This window comes from Vidua chalybeata, chromosome 1 (assembly GCF_026979565.1).
Source record: "Vidua chalybeata isolate OUT-0048 chromosome 1, bVidCha1 merged haplotype, whole genome shotgun sequence".
NCBI classification, from domain to species: domain Eukaryota; kingdom Metazoa; phylum Chordata; class Aves; order Passeriformes; family Viduidae; genus Vidua; species Vidua chalybeata.
The window spans coordinates 147,785,292-147,807,291 of NC_071530.1; the positions used below are offsets into that span (position 1 = coordinate 147,785,292).

General features: G+C 40.3%; 1 protein-coding gene across 1 annotated transcript in view; it reads right to left on the minus strand.

Moving 5' to 3' along the window:
• The window catches only part of COL22A1 (collagen type XXII alpha 1 chain), a 198,468-nt gene that overhangs the window by 64,252 nt on the left and 112,216 nt on the right, over positions 1-22,000 (minus strand). The window contains exons 21-28 of the mRNA XM_053944725.1: positions 16,464-16,517; positions 7,244-7,297; positions 6,831-6,884; positions 5,787-5,840; positions 4,581-4,634; positions 4,158-4,193; positions 1,852-1,914; positions 725-778 (exon numbers count right to left, since the gene is read on the minus strand). Coding sequence (XP_053800700.1) covers positions 725-778; positions 1,852-1,914; positions 4,158-4,193; positions 4,581-4,634; positions 5,787-5,840; positions 6,831-6,884; positions 7,244-7,297; positions 16,464-16,517 — 423 coding nt within the window. The remainder of the gene's footprint in view (positions 1-724; positions 779-1,851; positions 1,915-4,157; positions 4,194-4,580; positions 4,635-5,786; positions 5,841-6,830; positions 6,885-7,243; positions 7,298-16,463; positions 16,518-22,000) is intronic.

Genomic DNA, 22,000 nt, shown 5'->3' on the forward strand with positions numbered 1-22,000 from the left:
TGTGGGCTGTGCTCCACAAACATTAGTCCCCTGATGCTTGAAAGCCAAGAACTCCCAGGTAAAGGAGGTTTAGGTGCCTTACTGATGTCAGTGGATCACCCATGAAAGAATTCCCACCTCCACAAGTGGTGAAAGTCACTGATAAACTGAGGACTGATGGAAGAACCCCATCCTGAATGCCACTGCCTCTGCAATGAGGGCAGTTTTTCCACTATAACCCCACAAGCATCTGCAAGGACAGTGTTTCTTCTTCACCTTCATGTTCACAAGGGTTGAATGTAAATCTTGGTGAACAATACCTTTGTCTACTTCTCTCACTTTCACTAAAATTAATGGTGTTGTGATGCCAGAAGCCCAGACAGTTCCTTAAGTTATTGTTCTATCCCTCACAGACAGGCACAGAAAACATTTTAGATTTTAATTCTAGGCTCATTTATATCAGCCAATTATAAAACTGAAACAAAGAGAAAATCTTAACAAAATAAAAAAATAAGAAAAGTTTTCCTTGAATTAACAAAATTGTCCTTAATTTCACTGGATTTCATTGCTCAATAAATTATTGTCTCCATCCCACATATAGCAATTTCTGCTGCCTCTCTGTATAGTTCAGCTAAAAGTCTTCCAAATTTTCTAGTCTTTCTCAACCTCCTCTATCACTTGTCTCTGCCCCTTTTTCTGTTTTCCTTTATTTTCTAAGGAAGATCAGGGTAATTTCATGACTTACTTTTTCTCCTCTTTCACCTTTCATTGCTGGGAGACCATCTTTTCCTTTTTCTCCCTAAAAGCAGGGAAAGGAGAGCAAGAAACATGCACATTTTGATTTGAATGCATCAGCCTCACTAAAGTATTTTACACTCTCAGTTATCTTACCTATCTTCCAAGATGTAGAGCAAGCAATCAAAAATGTAACATTTTGAAGATGGCTTCAAAAATCCACTATATTTTCAAAACCAATGAATATCATTTGACTTCACAGAAAGTAAAGTTAAAATAACTTGCTTGTAGGAGATCCTACTGCCTGATGCAGTTATAAAAATGCAGAGGTTTTTTTCCAATTGGAAAAGATAGGCAGCAAAACAGCACTTAAGACCCAGAGTGAATATTCATATTACTGTTTTTGGTTTGGGTTGGAAGGTACCTTAAAGACCATTTAGTTTCAAACCTCTGCCATGAATATATTCTGTATCCTGTGCTCTACAAAGCATATAATGGAGCAAACTGCATGGAAAAACCTCAGTTGATTTTAGATCCTTCTTGATCACATTCAAGCATCTCATCATTTATCAGGGTTATAAATCACACTTACGTGGCTAAATTTACTGTCAGGCCCCTGACCCAAATATTTCCTGGTATGAAGACATCTCCAGAGTTCTGCAGCTACCCAGAGGAAGCAGTAGACACCAGGACTTGGGAAGATGATATCATCTGAATTCAGATGATAATTCAGCCATCTGAAGCCTTTTCCAGGGCTCAGTGACAAGGTGGATTAGTAACTTTTTTGTTGTTACCAAGAATTTTAAATGCCCTTAAATCAGGCAAGTAATTCTGAGAGGGAGTTCTAGGGTGCAGTTTATCCTCTAGAGCTCTAACCTTTCCTACTGCCTCACAAGCAGCATGACACAACTCTTCCCATTTGGGATAGACATTGCTCATTAGCGCCTCTGCATCAACTGGGAACAGTCACCAGGCAGGGAGTACCTTCTTGGGTACTTGGTAACCTTGCTGGTTGCCAATCAGCTGCTCACCACAGCCATCACACCAAGGGACAACATCATCTAGGGACACTCAAGGTATGTCCTCCTGATGTTAAATGGCCTAAAGAAGGTCAACTTGTGGCTCAAAGTCACTCACCCGGTCTCCTTTTTCTCCTCTCAATCCAGGTAAGCCCCTAGGACCAGGAAAACCCGCTTCACCCTGAAAGTAAGAGGAAGTGTGTGAAATCGGAATGCTGTAAGACAGACCCTGCCTGAGTTTCCTCATGAGATTGATTGCAGATGTAGTTTGCTGAGAGAAAATGAGATTAGTTTGATTATCAAATAATTTCTTAGGTTTTTTTTTAAACCATTACTTAAAGCAGCAAGTAAGACTTCTCTGGGTTTTGCCTGTTAACTGATGCCACAGAATTTAGGACATTTTTCCTTCATGCTGCTATGTAGCAGGACCAAGCAAGCAAATGAAAGCAGAAAAAGAAATACAATCTGACTTTTATTTTCATCATTAATGATCTGGTGTAGTCTGGAAATGCAAAAACTGCAGTGCATTAATCTGAACAGTATAGATGTCAGCTGATGAACAGATCTAGAATTATCTGAGTGCACTATTGCACATTTGGATTTATTTCTGTTTAAACATTACCTTTGAGTTTCTGTTTTATAATACTTGCTATTGGAGTAACTATGATCTCTGTGCCATGTGGTTTCTTCTAAATATATCAAGTACTCTCAAATTTAGCTCCCAGTTGACCCAGTTTGTAATCTGAAAATAACCCTGTGGTTTCCTATTTATAATTCTTTTCTATCTGAATTTATAGTGCAATATCACAAAGGAGATCAGTCATGGACAGGACCCAAATGCACTCAGTCTTGTACATATACTGAACCAAGAAAAGGTAATCCCTGCTCTAAGGAGATTATCTTAAGTATAGGGAGAACAAAAGGTTATCATGGTAGAGGTACAATGGGTCTGTAGACAAAATTAGGTGAGGAACAAGATACTGTAGTAACTGAGGATGACTAAGAACATCCAGGTGATGGTGGGAGAATTTTAAAGAAAGTGGCATTTGGTGGCAGATGGAGTGGTGCTTTCTCAGAGCCACTGTGGATCCTGGCTGTCATGGAATCATAGAATGGTTTGGGTTGAAAGGGACACTAAAGATCTTCTAGTTCCAGCCTCCTGCCATGGGCAGGGACATCTTCCCCTCAACCAGGTTGTTCCAATCCAGCCTTGGACACTTCCAGGAATGGAAATGACAACAGGATCCCTGTGATTCCAGAGATTCAGAGAGTAATCAGAGCATCTAACATTGAAGGAGACAGAGGAGAATTTAGAAGGAAAATAAAAACATGGTGTAAATTTCGCTTCTGAAAAGGTCCTGAAGCAAAATATCAGTGAGTTTGTATGAGTTTAAGGACAGAAAGTTAATACAAAACAGCCAATGTGCATTTGTTAAAAACTAATCATATCAAACCCATCTAGTTCCCTCCTTAGACATGAAAACTAAGTAGACAAGAAGAAAGCATTTTCCTGATGTATCTTGACTTTGGTAAAATATCTGGCATAGGCAATGTTCTCATCTGCAACCACAGAAATGCAGAGTAGAATGGTATCTGGAGGGTGGTACATAACTGAATGAAGGAACAGCATTCATATACTGCTATTAGCAACTTACTGTCAAAATTCAGAGGATGTGTGAAGTTTAGTCCTCTCAGGGACAGCACTATTGAACTTATGACAGAAAAGAGAACATTTATGAAACATGTGGAGGACATCACATTGTGGAGAGAGGGGCAAGTGCCTTGGAAGGTGGTGCTAAAATTCAAAACAGCCCTGTGTAGGGAGATGATTCAGGCCAAGGAACAGTGTTCTGGCTGGGATCTGGTCCTTTGTTGCACTTGGACCAAGCCTGCCTGGAAACTTTAGGCCTGATAGTTTGTTTGCCCAGCTACAGTGAAATGACATCAAGGAAAGGTACAGAAACCTCTCCTCCCTTGGAGCCTGATGAAAACACTCTTGAGGAATCATTTGCCCATGCTGCAGTGATTTCCCCTTACCTGGGACACCAAGCAAAGATACTTTCCTGGGAACTGAGTGACACCTATTAGGCAGATTTATTATAAGGGCTTTTGGAATAACAGCAGTACAGTCCAGACTCACAGGGTGGGGTAATTGTTATTAACTTAATGAGTGCCTTATCCCAATAAACCTCGATTTGTGCCTCGGATTTGTAGCCTTATTTCATCAATCATAGAATCATTAAGGTTGGAAAAGACCTCTAAAATCAACCGTAAGTCTCATCCATACTACTATTGCACCTTCAATCACAGATGCAAGTGACATGCACAGATCTTGTCATTGGCAAATGGATTTGTTATCTCATGTAGTCACTTGCTATTATTTTGGTAAGTCAGGTTTGCTGTTAAGACTGCCTTTCTGCTCACCTGCTCACCAGGTTGGCCACGGCTCCCTGGTTCACCCTGGAAAAACAAAAGCAAATCTATAACATTGTAAGGACTTGACCCTTTGGTAAGAACACTTCCTCATTAGCGAAATGTGGTCCCTACTGGTCCATGTTGTTCTACCTACATCCCACAAGGCTCTGAAATTGTCTTTTTTTGATGGCTTGGGAATGCAGCCTGCAGGGAGCCAATGCAAGGTACAGGTTAGATCTCTCTGCACACTTAGGCTTGAGAAAGGAGCATCAAACAAGGAACACTATAAAAGTCAGCGAACCCCATCTCCTCATCCCCTTATGTCTCCAACTTCAGAGGAATCTTCTTCTCCTGCCTTCAGTATAAGACCTTCTAAAATCACATATTGGTTGACTCAGTGGGTACAGCAGATTATGAAATACAATCCTTTACCTTAGGGCCAACTTTTCCAGGAAAGCCTTCCTCACCCTTTTCCCCTCGTTCTCCCTGCAGGGAACACAACAGGTCAATGCACATTTGCAGTCAATGGTGAGGAATATTTTAACTCAGCTCCTCAGGATCACCTTGAGGCTGTAAATGGAGTCATATGAGAATATGCCTCCTGGAATATTTTTCCATTCTAGTGCCATATGCAATCACATCTGCAGGACTCTACTGGAGAATTTTTGGAACAACATGATCACTGTTACATTAAAGATGTCCATAGTGAATTATCTGGGAAAAAAAACCTCGATTCAGTTTCTTCAAACTGTATGTCGTTAGAAAGTGTTTTAAAAAAACATAAATTTTTGGGAGTGGGGCCTTGGTCACTGGATCCATTGTGTAAATACTTTAAAACTTATCTTCCAATGTGGGTGTCATCAGCATGGATAGCAGAGGCTGCAGTGGCTGGAATGTGGCAACATAGCTGGGAAGTGTAGTAAGTACTACACAGATGTGTGGATAAAATCCAGACTTTGTTTAACATCAGAAATAAGTCATGGACTGCAAATCCCTCACCTTTATTCATCCATAAATGGGAGCTGGGAACTCTGCTAGACCTGAGATCAAGTATCAGAAGCAAGAAAACCTCTGCCAAGGCAATCCAAGGCAACAGATAGTTAAGAGCTGTTTTCTTTAATATAATCGTTTTAATATAATCATCATCCCCAAAACCTAGTTTGGTCTTTGTAGTCAAAACATGGTACATTTATTTGTCCCTTATTTGCAGGGGGATGAGAAGTCAAGGGTCTCCTAGCTCTACATTTACTATCCCCTTTCTCCCAGTGCATAGACAGTGGAGGAGACAACTCCCCTTCCCAAGCCATAATTTGGAAAAACTTTTAAATGGGGCATAAGAAGTAGGGAATAATAAAGAACCAATTTTCTGCCACACAGACCTCGAGAAGGCTCAGGGGGATGGCATCTCTTCTTTCCAGCCCTTCAGGGAGAAAAGAAATGAACATCTCTGAAGCCTGCTACACTTCTTTGTTCTTCTTCTTTGTGCCTTGGATACATGCCTTGGCTTGCCAGAGCCACTGGATTCCCTGACTGATTGTTTGCAATGTCCAGCTGAGTTTTTCCTGCTTCCTTTACTTGCTCACCCCAATGATCTGCCCAGGTAAGCAGCTTAATCCCAGTGTCTGTGGTGTCACTTGCCTTTTGACCTGGAAGCCCGGGAAGCCCATTGAGTCCATCTTTGCCAGGCAGCCCCTAAACAAGAGGAAAACGCAAGCTCTAAGTGACAGTTCTTTAAATTGTTACCAGCAAACTCAGCATAAATACGCTCAGCGCATCGCTCCTGCCACTCACCTAAGTTAAAGAAAAGAAGAACCCCCTCATGCATTTTGGTTTGACTGTTTTTTCCTACCGTGTCTCAAAAGACACAAAAATTCTCACTGCATATTTTTGCTCTGCCCTTTCTTCCAGTCTCCCAGTTTTAGTGAATGACCACTGGATGTCAGCATTGTTATAAAGAAACTCCAGTACAGAGCTTTTATGTACTGAGGATCTTTACTTTTTTATGTATCTTACTTACATTTTAACTTATTCTCTATAAGTCCCTATTACCTGTAGCTATTTTTTTTTTCATCTGTTTCTCCTTTTAAATCTTGGTAATTTCTTATACAGTAGATAGACACCTAAAATTAAATTATATAGCACATAGTGACAGAGTGGTTCAGCAAGATAAGAATTAAAATCACTTCCTATAATGCATTTAAAACTGCAAGAAAAAAGTTTTCCTCCCATTTCCAAGTGTCAGTGAATCCACACACATTGCAGGCTGTAGGTGGCAATTCTGTGCTAAATATTTAATTATTCAGCTTTTATGACTTAAGAATAACAGAAATTGCTACACTCTGCTAAATCTGAGATTTTAATCATGAGTTATTTGGCCTGATTCAGGAAATTCCAGGTTTGGAGAAACAATATTGTGTCACATACGAAAGGAATTTTGAAAGGTATCATATAAAGAAAACACCATGATCCAATTCCGTAGGAATAGTGGGGCTGCACCTGGTAAAATTCTTATTCACAGAAGGTATCTGAGACTCATTTCTGGATTAAAAGTGACAGTATTGAAGCCCATGTTAAAACCTTGTGTGCAGAAAAGATGTGGGGGAAAAAAAGCAGACTTTGGAATTAAACTATCTGAAGTAATGAAGAACTTTGAGGTGAGGTAAACAGTTCCTCAACACTTACAGCTGGTCCAGGTGGTCCAGTTTTACCAGAAACTCCAATCTCTCCTGGCAGTCCCTGAGAAATGAAATCAGGAGAAAAAATAAATCAGTATTTCTGTTCTCTGCAGGAATCTCACTGGAGATTGATGCTTTCACTTGAAGTGTATTTTTCCCTTCCACTGCAGTCAGGTCACTGCCGTGGGAAGCCCTGGAGACACTGAATTATCCCCAGGAAGCACCAGCGTGGTTCCAAGGCTCAGCAGGGAGAAGCTGTGCTCTAGGACTAGTTGTGGCTTTGCAGCAGAGAAAATATAAGAGAAAACCCACATTGCCAGAGGCCTTAACTTTGTTCCCTCTGAAAGCCATGACCTAAAATTTTCTCCAGCTGTTTTTTCTTCTCCTTGATATAAAACAAAACCCCCCAGGCTTTCTTACCGGTGGCCCAGGTGGTCCCGGGGGTCCAGCAATGCCTGGGGGCCCTGGAGGTCCCTGCAAGAGAGGAAACAAAACCAATTTATCAAATTCTCTGGTAGTAGCTGAAAGCTTCAGGTCCTCCCCTGTGTAATAGGGGGCCTGTAGGAAGCAGGCAAAAGCACTGAGCTTTATTTGCTTAACATTTACCCAAAAAGTGCAAGATGTCATAGCAAGGGGCCATGAACACAGGTAGAATATTTTCTTCTGCTTAAGCCACTGTTGCCATTACTACAAGGGGAGCTCCATCCTCCACTCCAGTACAAGAGAAGGAGGAGTGGAAGGCCATCAGTGGTAACCTACAAAACAAAGCTTGACCAGTGGGATTCCTTGGAGCATACAAAGTTAATCTTGATTCATGTTGTTTCAAAGTGAATAATTTACCTCTGAAAAAAAAAATGCTGAAAGCAACTAATGAATGAACAGGCTTGTGGTTTGAGCTTGCTTTTTTGGGGGGGAGGGTGGGGTTAAAAATAGAAATCCAAGAGAAATGCTGCAATGACTCAAGTGTCTTAAAACAAAATTTGCCACCATTTTGTTGCTCGACATCAACCTGGTGGGTAGCAAAAGATTCTCACAAACTCACAGTTTGATGAACACATTCAATTGGAAATATCTTAACATGCTGCTTCATTTCCCTGCAACAGCTGTTTCTCTTAGTAGAAATATTCTCTCAATAGCCACCTGGTTTAAAGAGGGATCTATTTTTATGCATCAAGAAAATTGTTAAATTTGGCTTCCTATGAGAGATTGTTTCCAGTCTTGACAAATCTTAGTATGTTGCTTTAAATACAAAGGTGTTTGTTACTGCCAGCTTCCCCTGTAGACAAGACAGGATTTCTCCCACGCTCAGAATGAAACGTGTTCATGTATTTTTTGGATCAGGACCTGAGCAAACAGCATGAGAAATGGTATGTGAGTGAGCTGAAATTTTAGCCTGGATGCCTCCTTCTGTCTTTCTAACATGACAATCTCACTAATTTTCAGTTTTCAGCATAAGGAGAGTTCTGGTGTGATCCTACTTAAAAAAACAACAAACCACCCCAGCCAAAACCTCTGTAAACATTTGAAACTGAGCAACTGATACAAGACAGAAAATGGCCAGAGAGCATTTTCCCTCACATCCTTCAATATTAAGGTATTACAAGTCATAGATCAATATTACCATTTATTTTTAATGAAAAATGTAGATGATAAGAAGAAAATTGTGTAAAAAAAGTGAGGAGAAGGATCTATTTGAGGCATGGTTTGGCAGAGATGGCAAATAAGTGATCTTATTCAGCCAGGAGCTAAGACAGTCTCTCACCAATAGATGGGGCAAAGAGACCAGAAAAGGAAACTGTAGTTGAACTTGCCTCACTGCAACTCAGAACAAACATGGAATTATCCTGTCAGCAACACTCTCACTTGTAGAGTGCCTCAAATGTGAATGCAGCAGAACATCCCCAGGAAGGTGCCTTCAGATGCACTGATGCTGATGATTTAATTCCTGGGGAGTCCTGCAGTTGGATCCTGCACTTAAAGATTCTACAACCATCAGGAGACACCTGGTGAAGACCATCCTTCATTTAAAAAGGCTTCACCATTAAAGGAAAAGACTCATCAGTCCAGATAAAGCCCAGCACAAGAAAAAATACTACACACAGACACAGCTGGAGGGAGCAAAGAGACACCAAGGACATGGAAATTCTGCTTGGCCCTGCTCCGCCTCTACAGGGAGGCTGCTGGAAAGCCCTACAGAACGTATGGGCTCCAAGAGGGGGCTTCCATGAAGAACTGGGGGAGTACTGGGAAAGAAGGTAAAACTTTAGAAAAATGACAAACTGATTCCGACTGGACTATGTATAAATTTACCTCTGCAGACTTTCCTTGACAATTCCATCAGTTCCTTCCTAATAATTTAATTTTGTTCTCTCTGTGTCAGTAAGTGAACTGTCTCCCACCAGGAAACCCATCCTTCCTAGCCCTACAACAGGGAACTTCTATCAGGAGGTGAAAACCCCCAGTCAGGACCCAGCCTCAGCCCAAGCAATCCCAGGTATGTTGTGTTACCCCACACAGTGAATTTATAGGGTCAATCTGATCTAAAAGCAAAGTCTTACTCCAGCACCTGTCAGCAACCAGTATAATCCCTAAAATATGAAGTGCTACATCCTCCTCATCCCAGCTCTTTCTCCACGTAACTCTTGGTATTCTCACTATCCAAGACAATTTCTAATTACTCTCTTAAACTTTCCATATGCTAGACCATAATAATCCTATGCTACAGTAAGTCCTGAAATTGAATCCCACTGATCTGATTATTTTCCTAAATTACCACTAATAATTCAATTTCATTGTCCTCCAAGAGACAATTACTCAGGATATCATGCTCAAACTGGTTTACAGGTAGCCTCACCATGTGTTGTACCAACAAATGCTACGCCCACTCATGGGAAGCTCTTCTGATAAAATCTTCTCTGAGACAGACACAAAAGAACAGTTTTATGGAGTGGCCAGCATTATCCCTTGGAGATGCACAGGGTGCTGGCAGCGTGCTCCAGCTGACTGCACACAGCAGAGTACATTGACTGTCCTACTGGGTTTCCTGCTTTCTGCAGCCTGGGCTACAGCAAGTGCTGGGATAAACTGAAATAAAATGGCAGAAATACATCATAAATATCCTTTATAGAACAGTCTCTTTTGCTACTGTGCAGAGAATTATTGTTTCACTTGCATAACAGCATCTCATATTGTAGCCCTTCTGTCTTCTGAGTATAATTCAGAGCAAGTAATATTTTTTTAAATATTAGAATTCACCAAACTGACAGAATCTATTTATGTTTTAAGAAACCCAACATGATAAAACTACAGCAGCAGGACTGTGTGTAATGTTTACCCCCAAAAAATCTCACACCATCTGTTTTCTTTGCTTCCATTTTTGAGTGAATCCAGAGTAAAGCACCTGATTTATACAACCACCTTTTTCAAAGATTATTTGATGAATTATACAGATGAGAGTCCCTATCCCAAATCCAGACCACAGTGTTGTCCTGTTAAAACCCTGAACCAGAAGAAAACAATCACAGGGTCTATTTTTTTTTTCCGGCTGATAAACACTCTGACATGTGGTTTGTAAGTGTTGAAGCAAGAACTGATACATGAAAACTTGATTTTAAAACAGATCAACACAAACTCACTTTGGAAAACAAATGCAAAACATGGAGTATTTTAATAAAATGTTTAGACCAGAATATTTTCAAACTGATGTTCTGAAACAAAAATATTTCAAATGTTCATTAAAATCTAAATATTGTGTAGAGGCGTGTGTGTTTTGGGATGGGATATCTTTAAAAACACGTGGAGGGTGGATTTTTTTCAGGCTTGTGTTCATCCAGCCCCATTCCTTAGACAATGTAATGCAGTGACAGTGCTCTAGGAAAGAAACCTGACACTGTTCATACTGGAGACACAGCTGTGTCTGTCCTCTAGAATGCACTCTCCAGTGCTCTCCTCTTCCAGTGTGTACCTTGCTGGAAGATGGGCTGGGAAAGGCAGGGATATTAACATTTAGGTTGTGCACTCCCTAAGGAGGCTCTGAGAAGGAACAGAAATCCTTGTCTGTAACTACCTCAGTAGGCTGCTTAGCCTAAATCTCTTTTCCATGAAAGAAGGGATGATTAAGTCTTACAGGGAGGTGAACAAATGACATTCCACAATGAAAACTGAAGTCTGATGGCTTTCCCAGATACCTGAAGGCAAAGCCTACGCAGACATTTTCTGTGTATTATTTCATGCCATTATCTGGATTCTCTTACACTATGACAAAGGTTTAGCTCAGCCCTTAACCCATACCAAAACAGTTTCTGGTCTGGGCTGTTAATGCAGTGTAGCACTTCTCAACAAGAAGTGTCACTCAGGAGCATTCTGTCTGCTGCCAAAATGAGAGCAAAATGAGTAACTGAGGGACTGACAGCCTTTTCCCTTCCACTCTCTCTTCTTCAAAGACATTCCCAACAATTCCACCTCTTAGAAAGACCCCCCACACACCCTTCCTGTTGCCTTTGTGCTGTCTTTCCTTTATTTACATTCCTTTCCCATCAGAAATGAAGATGTTGCAGCCAGTTTTGTGAAGCAGCCCATGTCTCTCGCTATGTCTTTGCTACTCCACCTCTCCACTTCTCCTCCACAGCATCTGAGTGGATTCCAGGATCAGCTCCTCAAATCTGCTTTTCATTTCTCACCCCAGCCACTTCTGCTGTGAATTTGAATTATACAATCAGAGAATTGTTATGATTGGAAAAGACCTTTAAGACCCTCGAGTCCAACCTTTAGCCCAGGGCTGCCACAGCCACTACCAAACCACACCTCTAAGTGCCACTTCTTTTAAATTGCTCCAGGGACAGAGATTCTACTCTTCCCTGAGCAGCCTGATCCAGTGCTTGACCACCCTTTCACTGAAGAAATGCTTCCTTATATCCAGTCTAAAATAGAAATTATTACTGAGATATTTCCTGTAATGCTGCATTAGAGCACCGTGTTTCTCTCTCTACTTAAATCCTGCCTTACAAATCAATACAAAGGTAAGAGAACTTATAAAAAAAGCTGTTGCTGATGACAGTAAAATTAAAAGCCTGAAGAACCAACAGATCTGAGCATTTGTCTACAATATATGTCCTCTACTCAGCATCAGTGACAGTGCCATAATTCATACATGGATCCAGTCTCCAGTCATTTCATCAGGTGGCATTGGAACGGGAGTACCAACATTAAATTTAAAATAAAAGTTTTGTCAACAAAGAATTCTCTGAACTGTCTTTGCAGCTCTTTAAAAGTATGGAATAAAGTTAACTTTGTACATAGCAGTCTTTCTAGGAGAGTTTCCTGCTTCCAGTGAAAAGGCAGTATTTGTTTAATTTAATTACTTAGTGTAAGCTATGGACATGATCTCTTTTGTCGACAGAGGAAGATTTATTTCCTCATGTGTTTGCTTGGAGTTGGTTTACTGAGTCAGTGCAGCAAATGAGAAAAAACACTAAAAAAATCTCCTTTAATGTCTTTTGTTTCAGCACTATTAGCAATCTTCACAGGTGAAGATTTTTTAGATTTATTTTTTTAAAGGTAGAGATCTTATTAAAGATCGCTCTGAGCAATATCTTTCAATTCCAAGCAGCACTGGCAAAGTTTGAATTTAATCTGAGCTTTGCAGCTGGGGCCCACATCCTTTTTCTTACATTTTGCAGTATTAACTTGCATTATAAAAAGTACATGAGGGACACTGTGTGTTTCAGCAGAGATCATTTATTTCCTGAATTACTTAAGAAAAGCTGGGCTTGAGCTCACACCCTACAGACAAGTCTATACTAATTAAATCACTGCCAGCCAGGACCATAACAGGTACAGCTTGTACTGGTCTCCCTCTCAGGTCTGACTTACACCACCAGGTTATCTATGACAAGGCAAGCCTCAGTAACAGCCCAGAGGTATTGCAAGGCACAGCTATGGCATTTTTCTTTAAATCTCAAAGACTTTTGATGTGTTTTGCTGTCTCACTGGTGGCCAGCAAGTACCCACTCAGCTCAGGGAGCCTCGATAGTGGCTCAGTGGCCCATTTGTAGGTGGTGCCTGTTTTAAGAGAGCTTCAGGATCCACTGATGACATCAACTGATCTTCATCAACAGGAGCAGGCACTGCATCCCCATTCTCAACCCAAAAAGTGCTTGCATTTGGAGCCAAACCCCAGCCCTGGTGACTCAGTGATACAGCTCAGAGTGCCTGAGACAACTATTTCAGCTTAAAGTTCTTTACAGAAATGCTCATTTTTCAGTCTGCATTAGAACATCCTACTGCAATAAAAGTTGGGCCTATGATTAAGGACACTAAAATAGTACAAATAAATAATAACAACACAAATACATTATTAAGTTCAGGTGTCTGTGTCCTTGCTGCCAGAAAATTGTTCAACTCCAGAGGGGAAAAAATACCCAGAATTTATGTTCCATGGCTTAATGATGTTGCAAGATGCACCATTTATAAAGATGACTGAAAAATAAATGCTCATTTTTAAAGGTACTGATCAAACAACATGAAACAAATAAGCAGATGGACAGGTTCACCACCACAGCTGATCTGGAAGAAAAAATATTTAAAAATATGTTTATATTATAATTTGAGTTGGTGTGTGCATAGAGAGACAAAACTACCTTATTGCCACAAAACATGCCCAGTCTAGCAGGGAAGTTGCCTCCTAGATGCTGCTTCAGGGTCTGACAAATAATCTCTCAAATGGTCATTGAGACTTGGACTGATTTATTTCAACTGCAGTTCATCACTGAACCACAGAATCACAGAATATCCTGAGCTGGAAGGGACCCACAAGAGTAGCCCTTAAGTCAGTTCCCTTGCACAGCTGCCTGATCTGTGGCTTCTCAGTTGGACTCAGCATGACAGGAATGATTTTTCTTGACAAAGCCCAGTAGTAACTTCAGAAGATCTTGCCCGTATCCTTCAGCAACAATAAGCCTTCTAAAGCTCCTATATCAACCCCTTCCTCTTGTCCATACAGGTACCAATGTGGGGAATCAGGTCAGAAAACAAAAGTAGACATAAATTTAAAATTGCAGAGGAAAGGGAGACTATGTTCATGTCCTAATCTAGTTTATGTGCAGCAAACTCAATTCAGTTGTCCCTCAACACCATGGGGACAGCACAGGAACAGCTGACACAGGGTCCCATACATAACTTCAATGAATATCTATGTAACTACAGTGTAAGAAAACCACTTTTTTTCCTGGGCATTTTTGGGGCATAGTTTAATTAAGAAAAAAAAAATAATGAAAAGAAAATGCTGATAAAATGTTTTTAAAATCTAATGCCACAAAAAGTGCTGTTAAGCTGAAAAGTAGTTTTGTCACAAAGTGAATGTAAGCATTTTCATTAAAGAGAAATATGGAAATCTGCAGTAATATGTCCAGAACAGAGTGCCACTGTAGGAATAGGAACAATATTTTACCTTTCATGCAGTTAGCTTGGAGGAAGAGTCAATTTAAGAATCCCTTGATGGGGCAAGCATTTTGTGCAGTTTTAATTAATATAAAATTTGCTAATGTTATTTAGCTTGTGCAAAAAGAAAAATTACTTAATCCTATGTCAGCAATTTTCACAGATACATTTATAAAATTGCTAACACATGCATATATATGTTTAATTTGCAGGGAACTTGAGCTAAATAAGTGTGACATTGTTTGGATGGATACTGTCAGGTATCTTAAAAATAATACATGGATAAAAAATCTTCCTCCAAAATTAAGGAAACCAAAAAAAAAAAAAAAAAAAAAAAAAAAAAAAAACAAAACAAAGCAAAACAAAACAAAAAAACCCCACAACCAATCAACCTAAGAAAGATAACACAACAAAAGCAGGGTGTTGGACTCAAAGATTCAGGAATTCAAGAAGTGTTCTTGTACACTCTAGGCATAGGAAGGGGTTCTTGGGGTGCCTGTGATTTGATGATCCTTATGAATTCCTTCAAACTCAGAATATTCTATGATTCTAAAATCTTTTAAAACCATTACAAACACTGTCTTCATTCTTGCAGGCTGCTGCTGAAATACTTGCAAATTAGATACTGTACCGAAAGAAAAAAAGTCTTAAAATATGACAACCAGTATCAAGTGGTGTTCTGCAGGGCACTATTCCCTGCTGGACTCAAGGGATTTCACCTGCATGAAGCATCCACCCCTTGGATTACCTCTCTGACATTCTCCACAGACAGGTGAACAGCTCTTTACAAAACTCCTGTCACACAAACCACTTCTAGATCATTCCTCCTGTTTACAAGGGCATAAATTGCCAGAGAAAATAAATGAGCAATCAGTATCTGCTCTCCAGCAGTGTGATTCCTTCCCCCTCAGGGAAATCCCCAGAGCCCTCCCTTGGAGACACCATAGAGTTTACCCCACCTGGGTAAAAAGAAAGGACTTTCTTACAGACTTAACAATCCCAGCTCCTTTCCCCATACGTCCCAACTTCCCCTGGTTTCTCCTTTCCCTGTTCCCTCATTGGTTGTGGTACCCCTGGTGGCCTGCCCCATCTTCCCTGAAAGCCAATGCCCTTTGCCCTGCCCTTTGTACCACCCCCGTGCCCTCCCCTACTTAACCTTGCGCAGAGCACATGGTTTTGTCTTTTGTTCCTGGTTTCCCTTCAGTGTGGTGAAATAAACCTCACTGGAACTGACCATACAAAAGGCTCTTCTGCCTCTCTTTGCTGAGCTTGCCAAGATGAGTGTGGTGTGTGTTGACTTGACTGCTTTCCCTGAATGCTGACCCAAGCAGCTTTTCCACAGGAGACGTTTATTGGTAGGTAGCAGCAATCACCATCTAAACCCCATGCTGGTACAGCAGTGTGCTGCTTGTTGCAGTACGTCACCAACAGCTGTAGCAATGGAAGCTCATCATTCTTCCCCAAACTTTAGCAATTATTGAAACACAATCCTAAAGCCAAAGTCCAGTTTGTTAATTTATTATTGAAAGGGGAACAAATGAAATGCTCAGTTTTATTCTGAGTGGTCAGCTCAGCGTGAGGTTGCACCTTTCCTGCTTTAGGACATTCCCGTGGATATTTTTCTTATTGCAGGGGTGACCCTACAAAGTGATTCAGGTCTGCTGAATTTGTCTCTAAAGTTAGCAAGAAACTATGTCAGAGGTGTCAGTGTTAGTATAACACAGGGCCAGAGGGGCTGATCCATGGTGGAGCTGAAGCCTCTCTGATGATTCTTAACATAAACCACACTGTGTTGCCCTTAGATGTTACGGTGCAATATGGAGCTCTAATTTGCCAAAAGTTTTAAAAAGAAAGAGTTAAGGGGTGATTAACTTAATCTCCTTTCCTCACTAAACACAAATCAGTGATTTCCCTCTGGGATGCTGCTGCTCTAAGCACAAGCAATGGGGAAATCCCATACAAGATAGCTGTCCTGGTTCCAAGATGTTGAAAAACTCTGGAAGGTAAATGAAATTGTTGTCAGACAGACAGACATCTCTCACTCTCAACAAGATAAATTTGCATCTTAAAAGGAGAAACATGAACTTCAAATACAGTATAAAGAGCAAGATCACACATGCTGCATTGTGTGGTTCCATGTCCCCTGTTGCCACCAAATCTGGTTTTACACATATTATAGGAAAATGAAGAAATCATCGCTTACCTGAGGGCCAATCAGACCATTGATTCCTGGGAATCCTGGTTCTCCCTTTTTACCCTGCATGTCCAACAGAGGAGCACATATTAGTGAGTAGACCAAAGACTGCTATTGATTTTTCAAAGTCTTTCACTGCCAAACTGGTAAATCAATGTAACATGGGTACACAAAACACAGAAGCTAGAAATGAAGACGACAGACACCATTTGGAGATGAAACCCCAGTTGTCTTCGACAATCCTGTATCTCCCAAATTGTGACAATAGCTGTAATGTTGAGAGCTGTTCTCATGCACATTGTGGCATCTCCTACACTCTGCAATCCCACCTGGCTTCCCCCTACGGAGGGGTAAGGAAGTCAGAGGTGCTGAGATGCAGCCAAGGGAGGTGCCAAGCATAAACATGGGCTGAGAGGTAAAGCAGTGTTCCTCTGGTCCCTTGCAATGCTTTGTGCATTAAGAAATAAAATAATTAAGAACTCTGGTGCAGGGTTGAATAGAAAAGATCCACACATCTCTAAGCTGGGAAACAGGAATCCATGAGGCATTTCTAGGTAAAGGTGGCATTAACACCAAAGGGCAGAGCTCACAGACTCCTCTGCAAGTAAAAAATATCCCTTCAAAGGAACCAGAGAACTCCACTGGTGCGAGGCAAGGACAAGCCAAGAGCTGGAGAACAACCCTGAGACAAGGTCACCTGTACGGATGCTGGACCTCTGTGTCCCCATGGGTTTGATCTCAAGTAATTCGAAAGAAAAAAATCCGACATGAGAAAAATGAGGAAGAGAGGATGGAGTAAGCACTGGAGTTAAGGCAGAGGTTGGATTTGTTTCTTAACCCAACAGGTGGCTTGCTATGTTACTTTAGGTAAGTCACATATTTTTAAAAAATGATCTCTTCTTCCCTCACATGTAACAGTCACTGAATCATTAATATTTCTAAGGTTGTTAGTAATACAGTAGGAGGGTACAAGAGGAGTCATGTAAATATCTGAGAGACAGACTTTTCCCTCCCTCATTTCTACTTCTCATCCAGACTGATTTTCTTTTCAGAAGGAAAATATAATTTACAAAGTTTATGATAATGTGAAGGGTCAAATATAAAATTCTCCCTTTATTTTTCTTCATTGAAAGATGTGCAGAAACATCATCTATAATCAACAGCTTTCTGCTGACTTAAATTAATGAAAAATCTAAATCATCATACTTTCCTCAGCTGTGACTGAGATTTATTATCTGATGTGTCAGAATCAGTTATTTTAATTATTTTTCTCATTACAAAATCCCCAACAATCCTCCACCCTAAAACAAGGAGAATCAGCATTCATATACAGAAGAATTTAAGAAGAATATTAAATGAGTGATTATAGGGTCCTCAGGTATCAGAGGGAATTTATAATAATTTCCAGGACTCGATATTAGTAAAAATTTGAATTATATACTCCAGCACACCCACTATTCATAAGTGTTCCTTCTACTTTTCCAACAACCATCATTTATTTTCTTGTCAAAGCTAACAAGATCTCATTTTTAATTTGAAGGACTCATGTCACCACATGATTTAACATATGTTTTCTAGTTAAAAATGATCATTTTGCCCACTGCCAAGGTGACCATGCAAATGACAATGTTGAAATACTCATTTAAATAAATATGTAAGCTTATGAATAAAGCATACAGGATGTGGTGTGGGGGGCCGGACATGGGAGATGAGCCGCCTCCAGCTTCCTATCCATGTGGGAGCTACATGCCAAAGTGGCTACTTCCAGAGTTACAATACTGAGGTCAGAACAGAGAATCACAGAATTATGGAATCACAAAATGGGTGAGGTTGGAAGGCACCACAGCAGGTCATCTGGTCCAACTTCCCTGCTCAGGCAGGACCATCCCAGAGCACAGGCACAGAATTGTGTTCAGATAATTCTAGAATATCTCCAGTGAGGGAGACTCCAGTGCTCAGTCCCTTCACAGTAAAGAAGTTCTTCCTCATAGTCAGATGGAACTTCCTGGGCATCAGTTCCTGCCCGTTCCCTTTGTTTCACCAGTGGGCACACCAAGCAGAGCCTGGTCCACGCTCTGACCCCTACCTGCAGAAACTGACAAACAGGGATGAGGTCCCCCCTCAGTCATTACTTCTCCAGGCTGAACTGCCCCAGCTCTCTCAGTTTTCCTCATAAGAGAGATGCTGCAGTGCTCTTCTCTGAAGCTTGGTCCCAGGAACAGAGGTGGATTTGGCACCAAGCACAGAGGAAGTATCCTTAATTGTGTCCATCAAAACAACACAGTGTAATTGATGCCTTTATGTCCCACCAACCAACTGTTCTGTCTCCAGACTGATGCCCCGGAACACTGATCTGTGGCAGCAATGAGAAGTGCAAGAGGAGCTGTTTATTCTTTCCTTGGGTATAATGTTGAGAAACTTCAGGTCTTTTCAAAACATTAAGAAATCTCTTAAAGCAACATATAATTATCCAGACAGAGAGACTGAGAGAAATTTCCCATTTTGAAGGGGACTTGTAGGCCAGTTGGAGGTTAGCTGAAATCCAAGTACAACAGATTCGCTCCAAAGCATTATAGTCTGTCTGTAAAGGACAGAAATACTTGCTGGGAGAAATTATACCTATGAGAGCAAAACTCAGTGAAATGTCACACTGCCTAATAATATGACAGAGAAAACCAAAAATTATGTCGTTACCTACAGTAAGAGTCAGATAAGTCTGTAAGATTGTGTATCTTTTGACAATATGAAATATATCCTATTTGCCTTTATCAGCAATTTGAACAGTTGCAAAGTTAAAAAGATGTGTTTTATTGGAAATTCATGTATTTACCTCACTGACTATTGCAGTTTCACTCTGGATTTAGTCTATGGCATCAATCCCTCTTCCTTTTTTTTTGTTAATTTTTTTTACAGTCTGATTTCTGCACGGCTGAAGTTTGCCACGGCAAAGTCATCTGAACATTTCAAACACCCACAAATAAATATGAACACAACCATCCATCAGAAAGATATCTACTATACAGAGGACAGGAAACCAAGGAAAAATGTCGTTTCCACTCTGCTGGAGGGGAAATTCTGAAAGGCACCACAGTGCAAAACTGTTTCCCATCTTGCTGTCCAATAGCCAGAACACAAATATATTTTCTTAGCATGTTTTTCTCTGAGATTTGGCCCAGGAACACAGGTGGATTTGGTACAAAGTATGCAGAAAACATCTTTAGTTGTGAATGAATATGACTGCTAGCAAAAATGCCAATTTTGTTTCCCCTGTAATCTGGATGGGATACTAGGACTACCCATTTCATCTGGTCTCTTTACCTCTGCATTACTAGAGAAACCAGAAGAAATCCAGCAATGTTAATAAATGTCTGAGCTTCCTGATGGCTCCAGCCTTTTGCAACTTCCATATGCATTAGGTAACACCAGTAAATTTTGAAGTGAGAGCATCTCCATAGCTTGAGGATGAAAATATCACCAGGGTTGGCCAGATCATGAGTGATTATTGGGGCAATTGTGGCAAAGTAAAGGGTTACAAGGACTTCTGGACATTGATAGAGACTGCACCTTGAGACTGGCTCCTTCCAAAAAGTCTACTTAATTTTCTAGGCAAACATATTCTCCTCTCTCTCCTGGATTATTTATCCATTTCACCCTGGAATTACCAGTCAGCTCTCTCCTTCCCTTGGATTCTGGGAGCCTAAGGTGGTTCAAATCCAGGGAAGTTCATACACAGAGAAGTTAGAGTTGAAATAGTGTTGACTTCCAAATTCAAGTTGTGACTGGCCTGAACAGGAAAATCATATGCAACAATCCACTCATGTGAGAGATGGGTCAAGAATGGAAAGTCAGATACCTGTGTTTCTTCCACCATCAAACAAAGGAAGAACTCAGCTGCCCTCCACAGATGTGTTAACTTTGTATCTCCCAGGACAGCCGAGAGGGACAAACCTTTCCTGCATTGACAAGTGATCTGAACACTGCTCCTCAGGGTGGAGAGTGCACCCTAAACCCAGGAGTTCCCAGTTTAAACTTTATTATTATTGTTATTATTATTATTATTATTATTATTATTATTATTATTATTATCTGCTTGATGTATGTACATTGAGTCTTAAACATGGAGAAGTACATTCTTTAAATGTTACTATTTTATAAATATATTTTCCATTACTTTTCTTTTCATAAGTTTATTCTTATTACCCCATGGGGCTCCTGTATTATTTTTTGTTTTGTACTGATTGTGCTTTGAACTTGGACAGATTTTTATCAATGTAATTTTATAAAACTAAGCTGCAGTCCAGCACATGACACTCAAAATAGTCTAAATAGCTCCTACCTCATGATTGCTGCAGGATAAATGTTTTCTTTTTGTCTCTTTCTGAAATTTCAATCACTTGAATGAAATTGTAGCATTTAAAAAAGAGGCAAATTATTGAAATCCAAATTATTGAGTACACTTAAGAGGAACGCTGTGTTTAGTCTGTACTGGCTACAGATCTGCATGTTTTCCAGGAGCATGTCATACACCTGCACCTTTTGTATCTAGCAAAAAAAAAATTTTGGTTTTATTTCCAACAAATATTTCAGTAGATCAGGTATCAAAGATTTTAGAGCAGAACCAAAGCACTTCAATTTTCTTCAATTTAACAGAAGAAAAAGAAGGACACGAAGAGGGAAGAAAACCACAAAACCACCCTAAAAGTTAAAGACTCTCAGAGTTCTTCTTTTTCAGGCAGTTTTAATAAAATCAGGACAGTATTATCTGTCACTCAAAGGTCTTACAGGTCACGTGAGAATAGCAGAGTACTTTCTTCACACAGTGTGCTCCTGATGTGAGGGTATCATTATCAAAACGCAGACATCAGCTGCCAGGCACTTTTGACTAATAAAATGAACACAACCTCGTTGCTTGGTTCAGGTTGGAAATGTTACCTCCTGCCCCCAGATGGGATTTGTGTAGATCCACCAAGCCCAGTACTTTGATTCATCTCATGAATTCAGTCATTGAATAATGGCCTTTAATTAAAAAAATATATCTATTAATCTAAGATGCTTGGTGACTAATACAGACCCTTAGGAGAAGACTAACTACCTAGACACAACAGAGTCTAGGGTAAAATTCAAAGACAGAAGAGATGAAATGACATCTGTAATCGAATGATCATTAACAGGAGCATTTTCTGTCCTGTTGCAAATCCTGATGGATCACTGCCCTTTACCCAGCTAATATGCTCTATTAATCTTATTCAAGAAATAACATTTCACAGCAGGCTTTAAAGCCAGGATAATTCCTAACTTACCAACTTATAGGAGCAAAGCACTGCAGAGTTATTTGCTAATGTGATATTTTCTAACATCTAGGAAATTAGAAGAAAGCAAGTAAATGCCCTTTTCTGCTGAGGCAGTGACTAAAGGCTGCATGCACTATCTTCCCAAGAAGAAGATTCCTAAAATTCATGCTTACAGCTAAATTTAATAGCACGCAATCCAATGGGCAGTCTAGAAAACCTCTTAGCAAGGTACATATTTTTTCCCTGTACTGTTGT